The sequence below is a fragment of the Periplaneta americana genome, chromosome 13 (genome assembly GCF_040183065.1).
Source record: "Periplaneta americana isolate PAMFEO1 chromosome 13, P.americana_PAMFEO1_priV1, whole genome shotgun sequence".
Taxonomy (NCBI): domain Eukaryota; kingdom Metazoa; phylum Arthropoda; class Insecta; order Blattodea; family Blattidae; genus Periplaneta; species Periplaneta americana.
In genome coordinates, this window is record NC_091129.1 from 50675804 (window position 1) to 50701438 (window position 25635).

Genomic DNA, 25635 nt, shown 5'->3' on the forward strand with positions numbered 1-25635 from the left:
TAGTTTCAACCTTTTCTTTGTAATTGCCTAATTGGTGTCTTCATAGTTGCCTAAGAAAATAAATTATTTATAACCATTTTTAAGCTATCCCAAGTATTCTTTTCGGAACCACACGACTCACAAAAGCATTGCCACTGTAAAGGAGCCACATATATAACAGAACCCACGATTAGACATTAATGTACGATAGAATCACATAAATAACACGTGAACATACAACTATCATTCACTGGCAAGTGCAGAACTCAATATGGAGCAGTGTTGCCAACTCAGAATTCTATTTACCTCTGCACAAGCTTAAAAATCCACTAAACTGTAACTGAAAAACTCCATATTTTTCTTAACACATCACTTCCAAATTTGAAGTACAAACTATACAGCTTTAGGAACTAGAGAATTTTATAAAAATTTAGACTAATTTATGGAAAGTATGAGTCACTTTGTAGGTTCTATGTTCTATGCTAAATCGTATGGACAATTAAATCTGAATATTTTGCTTTCAATATCACCTTACACCATTTAGGCCGAGCTTTCCAACTATCATCGGTAACTTCTTTCACCCAATCTTTCAACACATTAGCCTATGTTTGTTTCACACATCTCTAACCTTTTGTACGTACGGAGTTTTAAGAGGCATTTTTCTTCAAAATTGAATGAACTAGATCAAGAATATATTGGACACTTCGGAACGGTTACATTCATAATCACAGCAGTCAGTTCGAAATCTGATTTGACACTGAGCTGGAGACGAGCCTGCCAACAGCGAGTCTGGTTTTAAGTTTTAAGTATGTCTGTGTTACATGAACTACAATGCGGAATGATAAATTAAATAATATAGGCCTATTGTAATATAAGTTAAGTTATCATAAATGAAAATAACAATTCAATTCATTATCTACTCTTTATGATTATATCAATTCATTTACAAAAACAATGCATACATGATTAGACTAAAAGTTTAACGAATGTTTTTTTTATCCAATGCCACCAGGTTGTCTTTCGACATTTCTGGTCTTCTCTCCTGGCCGTGGCTTAGTTGTAACCCACTTCTAGGTGTTTAACGAATGTGGCGTATCTTATTTATACAACAATGGAAGAAGCAGGAGATGGACGTGATTATACCAAATCGAGTTAACTTAAAACGTTGATATTTTATACTTGCACAATGAAGAATTTTGATAATACCATATTAAACTCTAGTTTATGATTAATTAATATTGTTGTCCGCAAGTAGGCCACCTATAAAAAAACAATATTATAACATCTTTACAGAAGAAAAACTTAAAAATATCGTCTTCCTTTGTCGGAAACATAAAAAACGCCTAATAAATAGCTAGCCGCTGACGGTAAAATTCTGTAGCTGACCATAGTCTTGAAAACACCAGATTTAGCTACAAAACCGCTGATTTGGCAACACTGATCTGGAGACTGATCGGCAGTTGAAGGAAATTATTCTTTCCGGTGACATTGTTGTGTTGCTTTAAAAATTGGATTCTTGTAACTGGCTGTCCAGTTTATTTACAAAAATCATTTTAACGAAAATCTTTTAATTCCATTCGTCATACTCTAAAGCAGGCGGAGCCTAAATATTATCATGCTACGATTTATTATTTTTTTTTATTTATGCGTAAGTACAATTTCTAAAATCTGCTACAAAGTGCAATTACACATGCTTTATTGCATCTGTGCGCGACATTTCGAGATTTTAGTAGCTCAGACATACTGTCTGCAAAACACTTTAAACAGTCATAAATATACCAGAGATAGGAACAAGCACCTGCACATCCGTATTGCAATACTTCAGGCACAAAAATCAGGGTGTGGCCGCTTATTAAAGGATGGAAAAATTCTACAAGTGTCAAACGCAGGCCAGGCACGCGGCAGCGGTGAGAACATGAAATATTTAATTCATAGCCACTTTAACCTAGCAACTTACAGAGAGAGATATGAAATTACTTTAAAATTGCAGTTAAGAAATTGTCGAAAATAATTTAAAATATTACTTTTGTACGAACGCCTTAAAAACACCAGATTCAGAAAGATCCAAACTGTAAATGTACAAATTTCCACAACTGTGCGATAATTCCTGAGAAAAGTGTTACAACAAAGAAAAAATAATAAACCCAGTTCAAAAGAAATAAAACCGGCAATGGTAAAGTTTAGCGGTCCCTGCTTAGGTCGTTCCTGCACGCATGAAAATAACAATGGAATTTACACTCTTTGGACAGGAAGTACTGCGTGACTCAAAATGATGACGGAAATAACAGAAGGCTAACGGTTTCATTTATGGAATTATGGACGTAGTTCACGAAGGCTACACCAGAGTCGCATTCGCGGTATATGTCTGCAGTTTGAACCCAGTGAGGGCAATATTTGCCCGATCCCCGACATGAAATTATTATTTTTGGGTACAGCAGAGTCGCATTCGCATTGAAAATAATACATAATTGATAATATACACAACATTCGCGGAATATGTCTGCAGTTTGAACCCAGTGAGGGCAATATTTGCTCGATCCTCGACATGAAATTATTATTTTTGGGTACAGCAGAGTCGCATTCGCATTGAAAATAATACATATTTGATAATATACACAATTAGAACTAAAAACGAGATGTATATTACCAAAAATTTTCCATATAGATTTCATTACTGTTACAGTACCTAATATTGTAATTAAATGAAATGAAGCATGCTTCATTACGAAATTCTTGCACATTCATTTATGCATGAATCAATAATTTTCAGTTGCATCGCACGTATATTTTGATGTTTTAAAATTATAGGATGTTTACTCTATCAACTTTATTTCTACATTCGCAATTATGCAATTATAATTAAGCATAACGTTACGTATGACGACTTGTAAAGGCAATTTGCCTACACATCAATTGCATTTATTCGTTTCATACAGTACGTACTTCAATCTGAAGTCTGATTAGTTAAATATGTTACTAGGACTAAACTAGCGCACATATTCTTTGCATATACGAATTAGTTTGGTTAATTTAGACTTTTATTATGCCTTGTTTATAGGATCAAATGCATTTCCACAAAAAATAAATTGAACGGTTTTCACTTCCGAAATCACAAGAACTACCTCAGCGCTAGTAGTCAGTGACGTATGCAATGGAAGGGAACAGGAACTGGCCACCCTACCCCCATTATATCTTGGCTTAGTTGCTTTATGAGTGATGCTTTATTGGTCTTCGGACACTTGACTAAATGACAGCTGTATTGAATAAGGCAACCTCAAAGCAACCAGATTTACAAGGTTATGTTGTCATGTCGAATGTGAATGTGATAGCACAATTATTCAAATTACAGACCACTGTATTAATATATGTATAAATATATTGCTGAATAATTTTTTTTACAGCGAAAGAAAGCATTTGTGTTGAGAAATCTTTACATATAGGCTACTAGTTATGGACACTGATAAAGCATTTCCGGAAAATATCAGGAATGCTTAATGTACTCAGTTCAAATTAAGAACCAGTTAAATAATATAACCATTTCTGTCTAATTTTGATGTTCTTCAATGCCCCGTCATTCCATAACTACATTATGATACCATATAGGAATTATAGGTTATGTTTACAGTATATACCTCATATTTCTATATCCGCAATTATACATCATAATTAAGCATAATGTCACGTATGATACCCCGCACTTTCAATTGTATTTTAATTAACTTATTTATTATGATACTGAGTTGTATTGAATTGTATTTATCGACTATCTACGAGGGGAAATAATATACGGTAGGCCTAACCTATGTTGGCTACATTTCATAGGAGAGACTGTGGTGAATTTTCTACCTACAAGTAAGGATGGTAATCGTGTTCTGAAGTCTATCCTAAATATATTCTTCTTTATTAAATCTCAAAATAGCTTTCGTTCTCAACTTAAAATGTTAATGCAAACAGGTTATGTTAACATGCTGAATTCTCTTCACATTAAAATGAACACAGTTTTATAATTATACCTGCAACATATTATGCAACAAATAAATGGAACTTATGCACACTTTACACTAAATAAACATTTTAATTGTATTATTTATTTATTTCTTACTATACTGGGTTGTATTGAATTATATTTATCTACTATCTACCAGAGGACGTAAACTAATATCATAGAAGGGACTGTGGTGAATTTTCTACCTACAATTAAAGAAGGTAAATGTGCTAAATTAAAATAAACTCTCACTTTGAGAGAGGAACATATGTTAAGCGTGTTTGAGAATAAGGTTCTTAGGAAAATATTTGGGGCTAAGAGGGATGAGTTACAGGAGAATGGAGAAAGTTACACAACGCAGAACTGCACGCATTGTATTCTTCACCTGACATAATTAGAGACATTAAATCCAGACGTTTGAGATGGGCAGGGCATGTAGCACGTATGGGAGAATCCAGAAATGCATATAGAATGTTAGTTGAGAGACCGGACGGGAAACAACTTTTGAGGAGGCCGAGGTGTAGATGGGAGGATAATATTAAAATGCTTTTGAGGGAGGTAGGATATGATGATAGAAACTGGATTAATCTTGCACAGGATAGGGACCAATGGCGGGCTTATGTGTGGCAGCAATGAATCTGCGGGTTCCTTAAGAGTAATTTGTATTGTTATTTGAGGTTATAAGGCTAAGTTGTTCCTGTTTTGGTTTTGATTTTTCTTTTCGGCTTAAATGCCATCAATTTAAAGTAAATCAACTATAGTGAATATGATTAATGAATCAAAGGATATTTTATTCTGTGCTTTTTAAAGCATATTAACAAAAATGGTAAAGTAAACCAATGAACAAAATTGTTTGTAATGTTTGAGGCTATGGAACTGATACCGCAGAACAAAGATTATGCTTACGTTAAGAAAGCAACTTTGACAAGTACAAATTCAAGTTCACAGTTAGTATCATAATATGAACATATTATGTAGCCAGTGGGTCTACTGCCGACATGAATGCCACTTAATATGACTTGATGAAAAATTCGCTATTTTTTTTCAGCTTTACATTTGATCTATTCATAAACTAGTGTAGCTTTATATTTAATTTGTAGGCTAAAGTTGACAGTGTCAGAAGAACTGGCAGTGGAGGAGGGAAGCCAGCAAAAATTACTGCAGTTGATGAATTGGTATTAGATTATTAAGAAAAAATTCTGCAAGTGTTGCTGGTCTAGGACAGAAAGACCTGATGGCATTGGAAAATATGCCAAATAATCAACATTCCAATTTGTAGAGCAACTTGTATTTGAAGATTTCCTCATAATGCATGACTTTTATTTGTTTGTCTTGTTATGGCAGGTCCCACTATATTTAACAACTCTTCAAGTTTTTCAGCACTTTACCTAATCTGTTCATTATATTTAAACAGTGCTCCCATAATGGAATAATTGTTCTTTCTGGATATATTTTTAGCTCTTCTCACAACAACTTCATCACTTGAATCGCAACCAGTAAACCACATATTAAAAAAATAACTACAATATTTTGTTTTGATTATCTGAGAAAGGTTGTCACTGGTAACTGATAATATAGAAATCATCCAATCTTTAGAGTCTTGTAGCAATATTCCTGTTGAATACTAGTATAATCAACTAAATCGGCATTTTGAAAAACAGAATAACTTATGAACTTGTGAAATCGAACAATATTACTAGTCTGTGAACTACTTTACCCTTGTAGTTTCTAGAAACACAGACCTTTTAAAAATTTTATTTAATAAATTAATATTACTACTGTGCAGACTAATATTATTACGGTAGTCCATGAGTTTCGAGAAACAGGCCCCTGGTCTACATCGAGAAGGCATTGATATCAGTCTTCAGTTTGAACCCAGTCAGGGCTATATTTGCAAAGTTCGATCTCCGACATTTAATTATTACTTTTGGCTACACCAGAGTCACATTCGCTTCCATCGAATATCCGTCTTCAGTTTGAACCCAGTCAGGGCTATATTTCCCTAGTTCGATCCCCGACATTTAATTATTATTTGAAGGGCTCACAACCAGAGTTGACCAAGTCCACCCGTGATCAGTTTGTGGAGTAATACAATCTCGGATGAAGAAAGCTTAGATTTATCCATTGCTATAACAAACAAAGTCCATAACTCATTCGTTACTCCACAGAGGACAGCATTTCCTATGGAAGGTGAATGAAGACTCAATATCTCAGAACTATTCCAGATGAACTTGGTCCACTCTGGTTGTGAACCCCTATGTAGGTATAATGAAATCGCTGGAAAAATCTAAAAACATGTATAGAAAATGAACCTCTCACTTTAAATGTCAGTCCACAGTTGGAACCCACTGACGGCTATATTTCCTCAGTTCGAGTCCCGAAATTTAATTATCCTTTATTCTAGGTATAATACAATTGCTTGAAAAAAAAAGTATGCACAATTACCCTCTCACTTTAAACGTCAGTCCACAGTTTGAACCCAGTGACGGCTATATTTCTTTGAGTTCGAGCACCGAAAATTAATTATTGTTTTATTATAAATATAATAAAATTGCTGGAAAAACCTAAAAAAAAGGTATACAAAATTACTCTCTCACTTTAGACATCAGTCTACAGTTTCAACCCAGGGCGGTTATATATTCTCAGTTCGAGACCCGAAATTTAATTAAATTTATTACATTACTAATTTTGACAACAGCTTTGCTTGTTAATTTAAAATGGCTGTGTTATTACATTATTGTGTATTATTCATTGTGTATACAAGTTTTTAGATTTTTACAGCAATTGAATTATACCCCCAATAAAAGTAATTAATTTTCGGGGCCCGAACTCGGAAAATATAGCCGTCACTTGGTTCAAACTGTAAAGTGAGATTTAAAGGGAGAAGTTCATTCTGTATACACTTTATTTAGATTTTTCGAGCAATTGTATTATATCTATAATAAAGAATAATTTAATTTCGGGGTTCGAACCGTCGACTGACATTTAAAAGAGAGGTTAATCCGTCGACTGACATTTAAAAGAGAGGTTAAAGTGACAGACGTTCATTGTGTAAATATATTCATAGACAATTAATATAATTGCGCTTTTTATATACCTATAATAAAGAATCATTTCATTTCGGAGTTCGAACCGTCGACTGACATTTAAAGGAGAGGTTAAAGTGACAGACGTTCATTGTGTAAATATAATAATAGACAAATTAATATAATTGCGCTTTTTATGCCACTCTAGTGTCGGCTTCGTAAACTACGCCGTCAATTGCATACATAAAACCGTCAGACTTCTTTTATTATTGCAGTGCTTTTGAATCCCGTTGTACTTGTATGCGTGCAATAACGACCTAAGCAGGGACCGCTAAAGTTTACCATAGGGATAGGATAGGGTCTACAATCCCCACTAAAATATTAAAATAAAATAAAATCAGTTATGCTAAATATCTCGCTATAAAAGTATTTCTATGACTGTAATTCAAAGCCGAAAGAAATATTATTACATTTAATGTTATATCTAGGAAACAGTGGCCCATGGAACGTTTGATTAATTGGCATTATTTGCATATAAAATATTTAAAAAATAATAACTTCATAGCTATTAGTCCGATTAAACTGAAATTTGGTAATGTTATTGTTATTACTGTTAATTGACAGTAAAAATTTTAAGAAAACCTGTCAAGAATTGTGTGTCAAGAATTGTGGAAGTTTGTGATGTGATGGGCAAGAACTAAGTACATTATCGTAATCAGCATACAAAAGTCAATAAGGAACGCTATTTAATTTTAATTCATAGAAAATTATGCTGCGCGGTATTATCTTATAATTCATTTTTGTGAACAAAATGATCATATCATGAAAACATTCAAGTTTTCCAGAAGACTTATTTCCAAAATAGTCCACACCTGTGGAGTAACGGTCAGCGCGTCTGGCCGCGAAACCAGGTGGCCCGGGTTCGAATCCCGGTCGGGGTAAGTTATCTGGTTGAGGTATTTTCCGGGGTTTTTCCTCAACCCAAAACGAGCAAATGCTGGGTAACTTTCGGTGCTGGACCCCGGACTTATTTCACCGGCATTATCACCTTCATTTCATTCAGACGCTAAATAACATAGATGTTGATACAGCGTCGTAAAATAACTAAAAAAAAATTCTAAAATATCCGTATGGTGATTTAGGATTTCTCATCCTGTTAGTACAGTGATACTTGGACTCTCACTTTGAGAGAGGAACAGAGAATAAGGGTATTTGAGAATAAGCTTCTTAGGAAAATATTTGGAGCTAAAAGGGATGAAGTTACAGGAGATTGGAGAAAGTTACATAACGAAGAACTGCATGCATTGTATTCTTCACCTGATATAATTTTATTAGGAACATTAAAACCAGACTTTTGAGATGGGCAGGAGATGTAGCGCTTAGGGCGAATCCAGAAATGCATATAGAGTGTTAGTTGGGAGGCCGGAGGAAAAGAGGCCTTTGGGGAGGCCGAGACGTAGATGGGCTGATAATATTAAAATGGATTTGAGGGAGGTGCGATATGATGATAGAGACTGGATTAATCTTGCACAGGATAGGGACCGATGGCGGGCTTATGTGAGGGCGGAAATAAACATTCGGGTTCCTTAAAAGCCATTTGTAAGTAAGTTAATACAGCGATATGATTTTCTGTTCAATTGAGCAGCTTTAAGGCGTCATTCATTATCCCCATTAAAATATGACGACAATGAGCTGCGTATTTTGACGAGCATATATTATATTGTTTAAAGAGTAAGGTTTGCTTACATGCTTTAAGACTGTTTGCTTACCAAAATCGATCGTTTGACCACTGAGTCATTGCCTTTCTCGAATTGTATCAACTTATTTGATAGTCGTTTTCATTTCGTGTTTCTAGTAGTTGCAGTATATCGGAAGATATCGTTACACACAAAATTCAATGTATCGGTGCTTCTTGAGTCGATATAATCATATGTTCTCACTCTTTATTTTTCTCTACCAGAAACCTGGTACAAGCATGATGATATCTCACCTGTAGCTTCGGATAAAGTAGCTGCATCAGGATAGGCTGTATAGCTGTATAGGATAGCGCCTTGACTTGCTTCAGACTAAATAAGCACTACCCCTTTCCACTAGCTGAAACATTAGTGATTGGACAGTACAGCAGATAGGAAATGAATATACGTCGTCACTATTGTTGGCTTGGGGACTCGGGACAGCTAGTTAATGTTTATAAATAAAACGCATGGATGAAGGATGCATAGGCGGAGAGAGAACCGTTTGGTTGGGGAGGCAAAGCAAAACCATAGAATCCCCATATAACGGGTTTATGGGGGACATAATTTACCTCCATCCTCCGTTATAGCTTGACCGTGGTACAGTATATCGAATATGATAATTTAATAAAGATATTTTCGGGGGGAGAGGAATGTTTCTTACAGTGTTACACCCATATCCGCGATGTTTTGGACCGAGTTGTATAGAGCTTGAACTGTAGTCTACTACAAATTATAATAGGGCATAACTTAAAACAATCTCTTTTTCTCTCTAATGCAGAAACATATGCATACATCAATAAAACTACGTAACAGTGCTGACAGAAACTTTTTTATATGAAGCACACCTTCCTGAAGATATCATATGAAATGTATACACTAATTTTATTTAATCTCGTCTTTAAGTTTACACATTATACCGGGATCACTTTTCTTTTTTCTCCCTTGTTGTGCAGTATGTTATTCATATTTCTCCAAGTGGCGGCCTGAACACCTGCAGACTTCTAACACGTGAGTACAGGCTGTTACAAAAGAAACATTACACTGCTTCCATTCCTCAAATAAGGTATAGAAATTTTTATACATTCAGAAATTAAAAATAAATATTATAGTCCAGAAACATGATATGAAGACATTAATTCATCATTTTAAGCATAGAAACTTCATCCTAAACAAAAGGAAAAAAAGATCTTTTGAATTGAATACTTTCTAACGTCAACAGAAAAAACAAAAAGAGTTCAGACAAGTATGGGTGCTCCCCCGATAACTCCGCCTATGCAAGGATGGCTATCCCGATACAGCTACTTTATCCTAACCTTACTCATCTGTTACCATGAATTCACAACAGAATAATGACTAGCTTATATCCAACTATGCACCTGACAGCTTTGCTTATTTTTGGCAGCAAGAGATGCGGTGTTTCCACAAGGATCACCACAACAGCCGACGAGTCTTTCACATAAATTCTAACACCTGACTAATGTTATTCTTTTACCCAAATAATTCTCACTCCGTGAGTTAGCACAATGTTTCTTTTCTTTTTTTTTTTTTTTTTTTTTTTTGCGATATTTCACATTAGCGTTACAAACTAACTAAAGTACTAAGACACGAATTACTCACGTTGTTTTTAAAATAACACATTTAGCTAACGGACAACATAGCAGCGTTCCGCTTAGCAGCAGCTGATTGCAAATGCTACGTCCTGATTAATTCATAAGGTTTCCCAGCTGCGTTCTTCAATTTTTCTTTTCATTGGAATAGTTGCCATTCAAGTAAAAACTATAAGGTACAAAGTTACAATGACTTGGAGATAGGCTTGGAATTTTATTTTATTTTTTTTTTCGTTTCTTATTTATTCATGATTAAGAAAGGATGGTGCAGAAGTAATACCGTATTGATTTACTCAAAAGTAAAGAAATTAAAAACAACTTTATTGACTCGAAACAACACATGAACTGTCAAAGTTTTTCTTACCTATACTACAACAGTGTTAATTGTGACCCCCGTTGGTGACACGACAGATGTCGAGACGGTACTCTAGTTCTGTCCAGACTCGTGCAAGCATGTTCTCGGTTATTGACACCACTGCTGCTTTGATTATTCATCTCAAGTTATTCAGGTCAGTTGGCAAAGGGGAAAGATACACGGAGTCGTTCATCCACACCCGCAAAATAAAAGAAGTCCCAGGGTGTTAGGTTCTCGAATGAGCAGAATAAACACACAAACATGAGACCCGTCGCTTTCATAATTTACTACTGTTGATTGCTTCCCATTGTTACCACTCTCGCAACAGCTTTTCAGTTTTGCACCATCCTTTTTGAATCACGGTGTATACTTTTGCTTACTGCATAGAGCTAATAGCTTTTCCTCATTCAATAGAAGTCCCATTGAGAAAAATTTTAACGCTATCTTACATCCGTATGTCAACAGATCGTAGGTCCACTGTAACCGTAGAAAAGCGAGGCCGATAGTGCCGTGAATCTACGTTACAGGATCTATTAAAACGTTTTATCGCTTTGATAATACATTTTCACCATCCAGGCTTGAACCTAGCAATACCACACGAAACTACATGAAGTTCACTCCAATGACACGATGAGTATTCTGAAAAGATAAACCTCATTAAGACAAGATTAGAAGATCATTGATATCACTTAAGCGTTCTCGGAGACAGGCAACAATTTTTCTTTTCTTTTGCCACCACCGCTCCTGAAGTATTCTTCGATCTCATCTAGTGTTTTTCCGTCCGTTTCTGGAAGACAGAAATACATTATGACTGTTCCAACAGCCGCCATAACAGTGAAAAACATGAATACATTGTGGCATCCCAGCCAGTTTCTCATATCGGGATAGAGCTTTACAATTATCGAGGTAAAAACGGTTGCCATGCAAGTGCAGACTCCGCAAGCCCGACCACGAATCTTCAGCGGGAACACTTCTCCTATCATCGCAAAAGGCAACGTCAGGAAGCCGGAAGTCCCCGTCAACACAGATAAAAGTAGTGAAGCAACGGGAAACCAGCTGAAGTTTTTCACTTGTTCAGGGCCTATGATTCCGGCGTTCGTCAAAGTTAGAAACACAGTCAAGGCACTTGTCGATAATACTAGTCCTACACCGGATGCAGTGCAAAGCTTCCGGCGTCCGCATCGCTTTGATGCGTAACTTACTACAATGGACATCACCAGTCTTGAAACTCCGATGAAAATTGTTACGAAGTAACCATCAAAACCTTCTCCGGTTTCCCGGATGATGCTGACGGCGTAAAATATAACAACGTATATTCCAGAGAACTGTTGAAAAAAGAAAAAGGCGTTCATGATGAGCAGTGGCTTGTAGGCCTCTGGTCGTCTGAGGAAAGCAAATGTGTCTCGCCAGCTCTCGCTATTGTTTTGTTGTAATCCGCGCGTGATCATGACTTGCAACTCATCTTGCAACTCGTCAGGGAGATCCTTTCTGCCGGGAATATTTCTGATGCGCCTGATGGAGAACTCTGCTTCCTGGACTCTTCCACGACCCGCGAGCCACATGGGACTCTCAGGAATTGTGAACCAAACTAGCAAGAGAGCGACTAACGGCACACTGGAACATATGCCTGCGACCAAACGCCAGTCGTCTTGGAAAAGCGACCCCAACATGTAGACAATCATGATCCCCAAAGAAATACCTGAAAAGTGGATTATAATTTAAATATCTAAAAATACAAAAATAACTAAAAATACCGAGTCGACTTATGAAATTGTATGCTTGTCCTTGATTTGCTTCTCTAATCCCTGGAGATGGAATGCATAAATCAAAGCAATGGCATACGTGATTAAGACTATTTTAGGTCGGTCTAAATAACAAAGACATGATAATGTAACGAGGCTTGCAAACATTGGTTCTTACCGATCGACGGCCATGTGATGACTATGCTTCGCAAGGCCTTATCCAGGGACTCACTGGCATACACGACGGCAGGCGTATTGGCAAGACCCACAGCAATTCCAGTCAAGAGTCGACCTAAGTACACCTGGTACCAGAACCAGCTCTCATTACTGGAGGCGGTGGCTATCAGGAACCAACCAATCACCGAGGGCACGTTCACCAACATGAGAGTGCGTTTGCGCCCCAGCTTGTCGATTATTGGACCCATTACCAGACAACCCGCTGGCATTCCTATTGAAGCCATTGTAGCTGTAAGCAGAAACATATTGCGACATTGTTATACATTGTTGAAATGCACTGTTTTACTTGGAGTCAGGAATACCGATGAATGGAGTTGTCATATATTTTCAGCAACTGATATACAGTATTATGTGAAAGATATTTATGAATTGAATTGGTGAAGTCAAGAACTGCCAAAGTAACATTTTTTGCGAAATTGAGTTAATGGCAACATGCTGTCGTATGTGTAAAAGGGCATCACACTAATGGAAGAAATGACCAAATTCATCACATTTACCTATTTAATAATTTCTTAAAATGTTCAAGTCAAGAAATGACCAAGTACATTACACTCGGTCACTATTCTATTAGTTCTATTAGTTCACAGCATCAAGTAAAAAATTGACCAATTGCATGTATTGTAGCATTCATTTAAATTTTAATTAGCTATTGTTAGAAGCAATGAGGTAATGGAGTAATTCTTTATTTAATAATCAAGCTACCTAGTTTATTGTTGTGTGTAGGTCATATCTTTAAATTAACACAATTAGAAGTGAAGCAAATGAATGATTCAACTCTAAGATGTAGTGATGAGACTGAAAAAAATGGAGAACATTAGAAAACTATACAAGTATCTCAATCTATATGATCAAGAATAATACAACTGTGTAAGAACAGCCACTGCAACAGCAGATGAAGATGGAGATGGAGGCGAAGAAGGGGATCGTTGAATAATACTGAGAAAATGGCACTTCTTTTGTTCTCTTTATAGTCAAACCTCTTTGAAATTTGGGACTAACAAGTTTTTTCGCTTATATTTTCGTGTTAGCGCAGCCTATAGAGCCTCTTTTTGTAATGAACTTATATTTTTTTTAATGCTGTAGAAAAGTATAATGGTCCAAAATTATTGAGATATAATATTATTAAGCAAAAATAACCCATTAAAAATCATTTAGACGTGCCTAATGCTTTGGAAGTTTTTTGAAGGTGTAAGATAGCTTCATGGATTGAAAATTTAATACAGCTCAAGCGAAGAAATGACCAAAAGCTCTTCTCAGTCTAGATATGACCAAGTTCAATAAATTCAATATATTTACGGAATTTGTATGGATAAAAATAAAAACAAATAAAATAATAGAATAGAGGATGTAATAGAAGAGTTATTTTTTTTTTCAAATATTTTAAAATGTCACTTTCAGAAAATACATTTTCTTTAGTTTTCCGAAAATTTTTTGACATGCACTTAAGCAGTTTGACTTGACGACTCAATTATGTTTTTATTACAAAAGTAAACAGATTGATTAAATTTTAGTATGGTTAATACAACAACGAAAGTAATCACTACACGTACACTATTTAATATTGTAGTGAACAAAACTATAATATAATAGATGGATTTCACATCTATAGAATATTGTCTACACTTAATAAACGTAATTTTGCTATTCACAGGAGTCGCTCTGGAACCAAATATCAAGAATTATTATATTATTGTAGGCCCTAATATATAAATATTTGATTTAGGGTTTATCTGCACCTCTTTTAAGATGTTTATAGCAAATTTTATGTTATTCCACATTTTAATCCTAAGTTATTGGGAATTTAATTTTGTATTTGGTACGTTTTGACATAAAATTTCGAAAATGTTTCTATAGAGTGCACTTAATGACTAAATAACTTACAATAATAGTATATGTTGTGACATTAGTATTAATTATAATGTTGTTTCACATATAAAACAACATTTAGAAATAATTTCTTGTCTCAGCAGCAACAAAAGCAAAACTTATCACACATCATAGTGAACGTCAATAACATTAATAAAGGTGCACCTGATGCCATGTATTTACTTTCACGATTCTCTTGTAAGGTAAATTTTTCTATAATTCGTATCCACTAACAGAAAGTAGAGATATCAAGTCATATTTTAATTTGTTTTACGTGATTACAGTTTGGTATTTCTTTCAGTTGAACCAAAATACAATCAAATCTTATCTCATTTCTGAGAATTTTATGTGTACATAAATTGGTGTCACTGCATATGCAGAATGTACAACTACTAATGTTGTTGTAGGATGAATAGTCGGTGAATTGACTTTACAAATTTCAAAGCTTTTAGCCCTTTCAAATCTTTGGTCCTTTTAGTCCTGCGGGAGTTTTTTTGTTAATTCGATAGAGTTGTATTTAGTGAGTGATTAAACATTTTTATTTTACTTGTTTCTCATTTAACAATATTTATATCTGGGTTGGGAGCTAATTTTGAGTATGATCTAAAGAGAATTACTGCCTTATCAACTTTAAGACAGTTGGGTTTAATAAGTAGGGAAGCATTGGTAATTTCGTGATACTTTTTCTTTGCTCTTTCGTGAACTAACCATCGGTGTTATGAGGTTCAAATTTCCGCCATGGGATTGCATATGTTGTCCGGTATCCAGAAACATACAGCTACGCTTTGTGTGACTATTGTAGCTGCGTTAGTGAGCTTTTATGTTTGGAGAGAGCAAGTTAGTGTCGACTTCTCAGGCGTATAAATTTTGTGGATGTTTGTAATTACATTACAGGCTTATTACTAAAGGTAAGCATATGATATTAGGTACAATGGTTTATTATATCTAAATGAAATTTTAGGAAATGTTTTTTTGCAATTTTAGATACAGATGTAGTCGCCATATAGGCTTAGCTTTACTGATAGAAATCTTGGCTATTTGAGGCGAAATTTTGTTGAGCATTAAGCGTTACATTTTATACTATTTTAAAAATTGTATTACAATACGAATTTTAAAAATATGAAAATAAGATGTGATAACAAAAAAGAAAAGGGGGACGCAATGGGTTCAGTGTAGCTTCTGTTTGATTTGTTATCGTGCTAAGTGCCAATGATAAGTGCTAGATGACTTACTTGCAAGAATTGTGACAGAAGATGAAACATGGCTCCACCATTTTGGACAGGAGACAGAGGCAGACAATGGAACGGCGTCATGCAAATTCACCAAAGAAATAGAAATTCAAAAGTGCACCTTCGGCATGAAAAGTTATGGCTACTGTGTTTTTCGATTCAGAAGGACTCGTGCATGTGGACATCATGCTACACGGAACCACCTTTAATTCTAACACGTATGTGGCAACTCTCAAGAAACTTCAAGCTCGAATGAGTCGTGTTCGACCACATCGTGAGAAGCAGGATGTTCTGCTATTGCACGACAACGCACGGTCACATGCCAGTCACAAGACCACAGACCAGATCAGAAAACTCGGATAGACAACACTGAAACAACCGCCTTACAGTCCTGATCTGGAACTATTCGATTACCATTTCTTTCGTAAACTGAAGGATCCCTTCGCGGAACGAGGTTAGAAGATGACTCCTTTGTGCACACTGCTAAAGAGTGGCTCAGACGTGTTGGTCCAGACTTTTACCGTGCTGGTCTACAGGCCCTCGTTCCTAGGTTACGTAAGCCAGTTGAAAGGGACGGGCATTATGTGGCAAAGTGACATTTTGTTCCTAAAGGATGTATCTACATTCTGTGAAAATAGCAGAGTTGTAGGATAAAAATTAATTTTTAAACAAATGTTATGCATTACTTTTGGAGTTATCCTAGTAATATAGGCAAAAGTAAAGTCCGTAATAAAATTGTTCACCCTTTCAGGGCAAAGAAGATCCCTTTTCGATTTGAATTTTTACTTTGATTTCATTCTTATTATGTGTTGATATGTTTTTCTATGTTTTCTTGCTATGAATATTAGACGGAATTACTATGTTTGTAGTCTTGTAACAATAAATGAGAATTTCATTTGACTTTAATGAATTTTTCCACAATTCTTCTACCTCTCACGAAATTATCAATGTAATATCACGAAATTACCAAGGTTATCACGAAATAACCAAACTTTTAGCTTAAGTTGTAAAAGTGGTTTTTGGCACTTGTTCAACAAAGTGTCCAATCTCTTATATCTCCAGATTTGTACAGAAAATTATCGTCTTTTAGATGAAAAAATCGGAATAAGGATATATTTACACATTTGTATTTTAAATTAATTTTGATGAAATTATCACGAAATTACCAATGTTTACCCTGTTTTGTCTATAGGCTTTTCTGTTTTTTAAAAGGTGTTATGTCTTTGTATTCTACTATAATTTTTCTTTGGCTCACAACATCTGTATTGCCTACTATTGCTTGCAAAATTATTCCAGCTGGAATAATTTTATTATTATGAAATTGAATATTTCATTTTGGTTCAACACATAAAATTATGAAACTTGCGTAACAAATTTATTGCTTGTTTTCATGAACCATATTCTTATTTGATATGTTTGACACTTTACTAAAGTTATTATATTCATATGCAAATTCAGGTTTTGCACTTGCAACGCTTTTCCTGTCTCAGTATACTTTGTTTACAATGAATTCGCAGACATTTTACGAATCTTTTATTTGCCAGTACATTCTGGCACATCGACATATTCATCTCAAATATCAGAATCCATTTTCAAGAGTTCACCATAAAGCGATATAACAAGAAGCACAAAAATGTTATACAGAATAACACAAAACGCACACAGCAGCCACTACTGAAAATTTAAGAAAATTGACATAACAGCACACAACCACATCGCTGAAAGAAGAGTAAGTTAGTTATGCTATGAAAGCTGAACGGATATGGTATGTTGTGCTGTAAAATGTAAATTTAGACTACCTCTATAGACGGGATTAGGTGCTTTTTGACAAAAATTCTTTCGTATATAGATGCCGAAACCTATTAGGTGTGTTCTGCCGTTTGTAGCTCATCTTTAGAAAATTATGAATTTGGTATCTTTTGAAAACAAGCTCCACATATAGTATGTAGGCTAAGTATTTGGTATGAATTATGATTTTGAATATTGCAGTAAAATACGATTGTCCTTAAAGAATTTCCGAATATGTTTAGGGTATAAATAAGGATATGGGCCTAAACACTTTGATTGTTTGAATTGCACGATAATTTTGAACGATCTGAATGTCTTCAATTAACATGAAAATCTGCAGTAATGGCAGTAGACGTCAGTCTTAACTGGTTTAGTCTAGTATTACTTATGTAGGTTGTCTAGAGTAGAAACATAACACATTGAAAGGGCAGTGCCGAGTGCATGCATACGATATGAGATGCACGAATTCTCTTTTCATGAAACACAGACATAATGTTCTATGCTGCTGCGAAAGATCTATTTTGAAGTTTTTATGGAAACGCATTATTTATGCGTTCATTATATTGAAGACGGTTTAGAGTTACTTTCGCCTCCATAGGGACTTGTTTAGGACAACTGGATGATTTTGTTCATATCTGGATTTCAAAAAATGTACAAAATCTTACGTAAGGAAGTATTAAAATTTAAAAAACGAGAAGCAAGAAAACTTCGAAATCTGGGGTAATTTAAGAAAAAACTTAAAGAAAATAATATGTTAATGAATTGGTACTCGTAACAGCTACTTGGACATACAATTTTTAAAAATCCTGAAACTCTGCGATTCTGTGGCTTGTACTATACAATGAATTGCATAAATGTATCACTTACCTAACTATGCATAATCTAGAATTGTAGAAGTCACTCAAGAATCACGGTCATGCATACAAGACAGTCACTCACCCACCCAGGAAGCGTCATCGTCAGACACGTGAGGTACATGTTCAGATGTCTGCATGGCGGGCAGAGCCACGGCAGAGAAACCGAACGTCATTCCGGAGGCTATGGTGCCAATATTTGCTGCAGCGGCCAGAGCCAGTTGCTGGTAGGAAAATATCAAATTTAAGCTATATATACGATGAACACATTATCATGAAATACATGCGTGAAATTATTCTGACATTCACATGAACAAATATACACACACATATACATATACAAAAAAGGAGTTATACGTAATATAGACCTACATTTAAATATCTCTACATTTGTACCTCCGAATTTAAATCATTAAGTGGTTTATTTTTAGACTCTGTAAACGCTGTGAATTTTCAGAGCTTATTTTCACTTTTCTAGTTTTGCGTCCTTTTTTGTTTGCCAGAGGTCTCTGCGATCTCATTAGACGTAATGGAAACATAAGTGCAGACTTAATCGAAGTGTTATCAATCACAAATTTCCGTACTCATCATAAAGGAAAACTGTTGGAGGGAGGAAGTTAATCCGTAATTTTCTGACTCAGGGTTTCGCTTGACAGCCAGTTAATAGAATAGCTCTCATTAACTGCTACAACAGATGGGTTTCCTTTTTCTCCTTAATAATGGCTAATATGTAGCTGCAAAATTTTGGATATTCATACACTCTACAAATACCCACATTCACGGGATTTTTAACGGAATTCACTAATATGAGCCACAGCAGGTATCAAGAAATTGCAAGCAAATATTTTCATCGATCTTCAAACAAAAGTCTACGTTATTGTAAGAGGTATTAGCCTACTTGGTGACTGACACTGATTCATATCTTGTGGGTCAGACTACAGATATTATGCTCAAGGTCATAGCTGCATCACGTACGGTACACTGCAGTATGCCATATGATGCTATAGTATGTATGATGTTTGAAGTGGAAATTCGGGATGTCACACCTGTATGGATGTACGGGAGACGTGTTGTATAATTCTTTCCTGGAAATAAGTTTAATTTTTTTGCCATTATTCATTATATGGAAAGTAATGTTTAAAATAATAATTTGTAGCGGTTTTCTCACATTCCATTACACATTCATTTAGGGTAAAGTTGCCTATTTTCGTGATATCCCTGATCCCATGATACTTTATTAAAATTGAATGTAAGTCATAGCTTTGCCGATCTACCATAGCGCCAGACATCTTTCTCCAAAGATTAGGCCTATATCTTTCGCCTACTTTTGAGACATCGGTGAACTTCTTAGAAAAATACCCAACCCCGTGACAATCAGTGAAAAAACCGTATTACGAAATTAGGAGTATTAGGCAACTTTACCCTACATGATGTTTCATCATTAATTAATATTATTGAATATATTATGCTTAAGTTGTTTTGTTCATTAATCTAGTCCTGTGAATGTGACAGAACATATGGCTTCAGTTTATAAATTCCCGATTGTTTCTTAATCTTATTTTGGGATTCCCCTATAATGACATAGTGGCCGAACTGTCCCTATTAATGTCCTGCAATGTTCGAACATGAGAGAGGCAACCAAGACATTAAAAACTAAGTCTTATTTCATATGAGAAACTAATCGCAAGAATTTTGCTAAAATTGTCAAGCAATTAATACATGAGTGGATGACAGTAAATGTTTTTATAACAAGTTGGAACAAACACGACAGACCTCCTTGTACAGAGCGAACATCGGCGAATATCGAACTTCATCATACTCGACAAATGTGAACCTAAAATGCACGACGCTATTTCCTACGATACAACACATTGTGTTTCTAAGTGTCCTGGCGTTTTTTTAATCTTATCCTGGGAAAAAGGTCCTAATAATTCACTTGAGGAGAAACGCAGTATATTCACTTAATTGAAACTTACACTCAAGAAAAGTGGCAAGAGTAGCTACGTGCCAGCACCGGGTTCCCCGTCTCTCTTCCTCATCATCTTCATCCACATCCATTCCCTACACTAAACTTACACGAACACTTACACATACACTCACCCTAATACACGACATAACTTTCCACAAATACACATCCTGTGCAGCGTGACCCGCGAAGTGGTGTGCAACTAGAAAATGAGTCACATTTCTGCCATCTATCCGCAGTATGCGGAAACCGAATCACGGAAGTGAAGTGGGTAGGCATTAGACACACACATATACACATATTGCACATAAACATGCTATAGCTATCTCTTTGTTCGCTATAAAAATATAAAGACTGTCATCTGCAATTCAAAGAAGTTTTCGGTAAACTAAAAATAAATCAAAGCCCTTAATACAAAATTTGTGATATATAAATTCTTTGCATACCTTACGATACGACATGTCGAAGGAAACTGCGTCTCTGCGAAATATCTCTGTAACAATGAAAGCACAGTTCAATGGCCGAATGTATTGTTTTTTTCAGTTGCATAATCGGCAAAGAACATTACAGATTATTATGCAAATCTGGCTTTAAGGTAGTAGCTCCCTGTAAAGCAGGTTCGAATAATTTCAAGGAAAAATTGTTCTGGCGCCGGGTATCGATCCCGAGATCCTTCGCTTAGCGCGCGAACGCTCTACCGACTGAGCTACCCCAGGAACTATACACGACACCGTCACAATTTTTCCTTCGTATCCACACAACTCAAATGAGCTGACAAGACGCCAGAATTCAACTATGAGTGCACACAAAAACTGTGTGACTTAAATTGTGGCTTTCTGTTAACGTACCTCCAGTAACGAATGTATTATGCAAATCTGGCTTTCAGGTAGTAGCTCCCTGTAAAGCAGGTTTGAATAATTTCAAGGAAAAATTGTTTCGGGGCCGGGTATCGATCCCGGGACCCTTCGCTTATCGTACGAACGCTCTACCGACTGAGCTACTCCAGGAAATTTTTCCTTGAAATTATTCAAACCTGCTTTGCAGGGAGCTACTACCTGAAAGCCAGATTTGCATAATACATTCGTTACTGGAGGTACGTAAACAGAAAGCCACAATGTAAGTCACACAGTATTTGTGTGCACTCATAGTTGAATTCTGGCGTCTTGTCAGCTCATTTGAGTTGTGTGGATACAAAGGAAAAATTGTGACGGTGTCGTGTATAGTTCCTGGGGTAGCTCAGTCGGTAGAGCGTTCGCGCGCTAAGCGAAGGGTCCCGGGATCGATACCCGGACCCGGAACAATTCTTCCTTGAAATTATACATTACAGATTATCTCTCCACAATAAAATATGTCTGTGCGTACATAGTATTTTACACGTATTTATTGTGTGATGTGTCGAATGCCAATTTTATATCATACAAACAATATAATTACGAGACCCACACTTTGGTCTTCAAATATTTGTTCATACCAACAGGATGGATTAGCTTTTAACTCTATAAAATAAATTATTATAACACTATTTTCAAGGGTTGGATATTTGGTCCTTTAAATCCTCACTTTTGACAAATAAATTCGAAGCAAATTTAGAGTCGCAAGTAACCGGATTCTTTGCCAATGTAGTCAGTTTGGCGCAACTCCTTTAACAAGATGTATATCTAGAATGACTATACGGTGATTTTTATTGAGATCTTGCAATATAGCTGTACCATCTTCATTAAAATTGATAGGGGAAATCAGATTATTAAATAGTTTAGTAGCTTGACCATACTGTTGCGATGCCACAGGACAAACTCAAATAAATAAATAAATAAATAAATAAATAAATAAATAAATAAATAAATAAATAAATAAATAAATAAATAAATAAATAAATAAATAAATAAATAAATAAACAAATAAACAAATAAACAGGTAAATAGATACTGTAAATAAAAGAATAAATAAATAAATGAATAAATAAATAAATAAATAAATAAATAAATAAATAAATAAATAAATAAATAAATAAATAAGTAAAGAAATAAATAAAATCAATAAATGAATAAATATTGTTTTGTCCACTTTTCCCTCCGGAATTGAAATTAGTAACGCGATTCCAATCTGATAAGCTTCCATTAAAATTGTAGTGAAGCACATTGATTGATTATGAAAGGAAATATGGTAACTCCTACAAATTCAAATTTAGTTCATCATTCTGTAGAAGATACTTCTGGAATTTAATAACATGAATCAGGAATAAGACAGAGGAATTATTTTCTGGAATAAAATTGTTATTATTTCGGTATTCTAATTGAGTTGTCCTTTCATTGTGATGACGGAATTATTTAATTCTTTTTTCCAGAAGAAAAACCGAAATTGCACAAAAATATGGGAAAAATTGTAATTAAGTTTGACAGTCAAAGTTATGTCTTAAAATATGTTTCTTTTACCTCACTTCGAATTTGGAAGCTTTTCAGTTACTTTTCAAATTTTTTTTTTCAACCAATTTGCATTAACACAAGTTAGAAAATTTTTCGAAACTTGTTTTTGCAGTGAACTACATTAGAGAATATTTTGCAAATATTTTAACGTAATAATTAATTCATTCCTGAATGTTTCCCCTTTTCAATTAATTAATGATAAATTAATTTCATGGTTACACTAGTACTTAAAGTAAGACGAATTCTGAATACAAGTATGGGTTTATCGCACATAAATTATTATGACATACTCATAATATGTTAAACTACTTAAACTATTTCAGAAAATGTTACTTAAATGATACTTACTTACTTACTTTTGGCTTTTAAGGAACCTTGCCGCCCTCACATAATCCCGCCATCGGTCCCTATCCTGTGCAAGATTAATCCAGTCTCTATCATCATATAAACTTCCCTCAAATCCATTTTTATATTATCCTCCATCTACGTCTCGGCCTTCCCGAAAGGTCTTTTTTCCTCCGGCCTCCCAACTAACACGCTATATGCATTTCTGGATTCGCCCATATGTGATACATGCCTTGCCCATCTCAAACGTCTGGATTTAATGTTCCTAATTATGTCAGATGAAGAATATAACGCGTGCATTTCTGCGTTGTGTAACTTTCTCCATTCTCCTGTAGCTTCATCCCTCTTAGCCCCAAATATTTTTCTCAAACACCCTTAATCTCTGTTCCTCTCTCAAAGTGAGAGTCCAAGTTTGACAACCATACAGAACAAGAGGTATTATAACTGTTTTATAAATTCTAACTTTCAAATTTTTCACAGCAGACTAGATGACAAAATTTCTCAACCGGATAACAGACATTTCCCACATATATTCCTCTTTTAATTTCGTCCCGAGTGTCATTTATATTTGTTACTGTTGCTCCAATATATTTGAATTTTTCCACTTTTTCGAAGGATAAACTTCCAATTTTTATATTTCAATTTCGTACAATATTCTGGTCACGAGATATAATCATATATTTCGTCTTTTCGGGATTTACTTCCAAACCTATCGCTTAACTTGCTTCAAGTAAAATTTCCGTGTTTTCCCTAATCGTTTGTCGATTTTCTTCTAACACATTCACATCATCCGCATAGACAAGAAGCTGATGTAACCCGTTCAATTCCAAACCCTCTCTGTTATCTTGAACTTTCCTAATGGCATAGTCTAGAGCAAAGTTAAAATTTAAAAGTAATAGTGCATCTCCTTCCTTTAGCCCGCAGTGAATTGGAAAAACATCCGACAGAAATTGCCCTATACGGACTCTGCTGTATGTTTCACTGAGACACATTTTAATTAATCGAACTAGTTTCTTCGCAATACTAACTTCTATAAGAATATTATATAAAAGTTCCCTCATAACAAAATCATATGCTTCTTTTAAATCTATGAGTAACTGATGTACTGAACCCTTTTATTCCCATTTTCTCCAATATCTGTCGAATAAAAAATCCGATAAAGAATCGATCTATTACGCCTAAAACCACATTGATGATCCCCAATAATTTCATCTACATACGGAGTTAATCTTCTCAAAAGAAGATTGGACAAATTTTTGTACGACGTCAATAAAAGTGATATTCCTCGTAAGTTACTGCAATTGATCTTGTCCTCCTTCTTAAGAATAGGTAGCCTACAATTATGTGCGCCTTCCATTGTTATATACTTAAATTATATGCAGAAATTAATTAAGTAAAACAACAAATAGTCAGAATTGCATTAGTTCTTATATGTTTAACATTTGGAGTTCATAATTGAAAAACGTGATAAGAAATTTTCGAACTATAAATTTTCCTATATAGTACGGATACATGATATGTTAAGAACTTCAAATGACAACATTGCAGGATTTCAGAAATTTTAAAAACCACACTTCAAAATCAGTAAATGTTGTTTGAAGGTTAAATTTTATTTATATTCCAAGTTCTAAACCATATTCTAAGACAGTGTAACAGAAGTTGCAACCTGGTATCTTCAGACAAATTGCACTTGATTTGCATAGTACTGACTGGGGTCACGTGCCCATGGTGCAACGAGAATTTATCTGCGATAAGCAAATCGCTTTATTGCACATTTAATGATGCAACATTGAATCTTTTCCTTGTTGAGAAATGCGTTGCCCTATTGGTCACATAGATCTCGAAAGTTTTGCTGGAATAATTCCTGAGAACACATCCTTGTTTACTCTTCTTTGATGAGGAATAGAAAAGGATTTAAGATATTATTGCAATATATGAATGTACTGTACGGTTCTTAGATATCAGCTGTGTATTTTCTTACACTGCTGCATATTAATTTTATGTTCTTGTTATTCGAATCGGTAAAGAGAAATTATTGTGATTGTGTAAAAAAGCCAAAATTGAGATTTTCATGTTAATATGCGATATTTCTACTTCACACCTCTATAGGAAAGTTATAATCATACCGTATGTTTTTCTGTCTATGTATGTACTGCGTTATTTTCGATCCACAACACAACGGGCTCTTAAGGCGTTATATGCTGGGCAACCATCATGCTGTGCCAGATAACCGTTCTGTTTCTCAAAGGTACCCGTATGGCCTTTAAATGATCAGGAAGAATGGTTCTTAAGGATCTGGCACATCATCTGCCATTTAGAGTATCATTTATAAAATAAGGCCCAATAACGGTATTGCAATGTTACAAAGTGCTACACAATGTGACATTATTTCGGACATGCAGTAAATACATACACTACGAGTTCCGTACTTTTTTCACGTCTCAATGTTCTGTTTATTAGAATGGTAGAATGTGATACTTTTTAAACATGCCCAGAA

The 25635-nt window shown here is 35.0% G+C and overlaps 1 protein-coding gene across 1 annotated transcript in view; it reads right to left on the reverse strand.

Annotated features, from left to right (window-relative positions):
• Positions 1–5046: 5046 nt before the first annotated feature.
• The window catches only part of LOC138711880 (facilitated trehalose transporter Tret1-like), a 51964-nt gene continuing 31375 nt past the window's right edge, over positions 5047–25635 (reverse strand). Inside the window, exons 2-5 of the mRNA XM_069843152.1 lie at positions 20817–20863; positions 18490–18628; positions 12609–12896; positions 5047–12387 (exon numbers count right to left, since the gene is read on the reverse strand). Coding sequence (XP_069699253.1) covers positions 11378–12387; positions 12609–12896; positions 18490–18628; positions 20817–20831 — 1452 coding nt within the window. The 5' untranslated portion in view covers positions 20832–20863 and the 3' untranslated portion in view covers positions 5047–11377. The remainder of the gene's footprint in view (positions 12388–12608; positions 12897–18489; positions 18629–20816; positions 20864–25635) is intronic.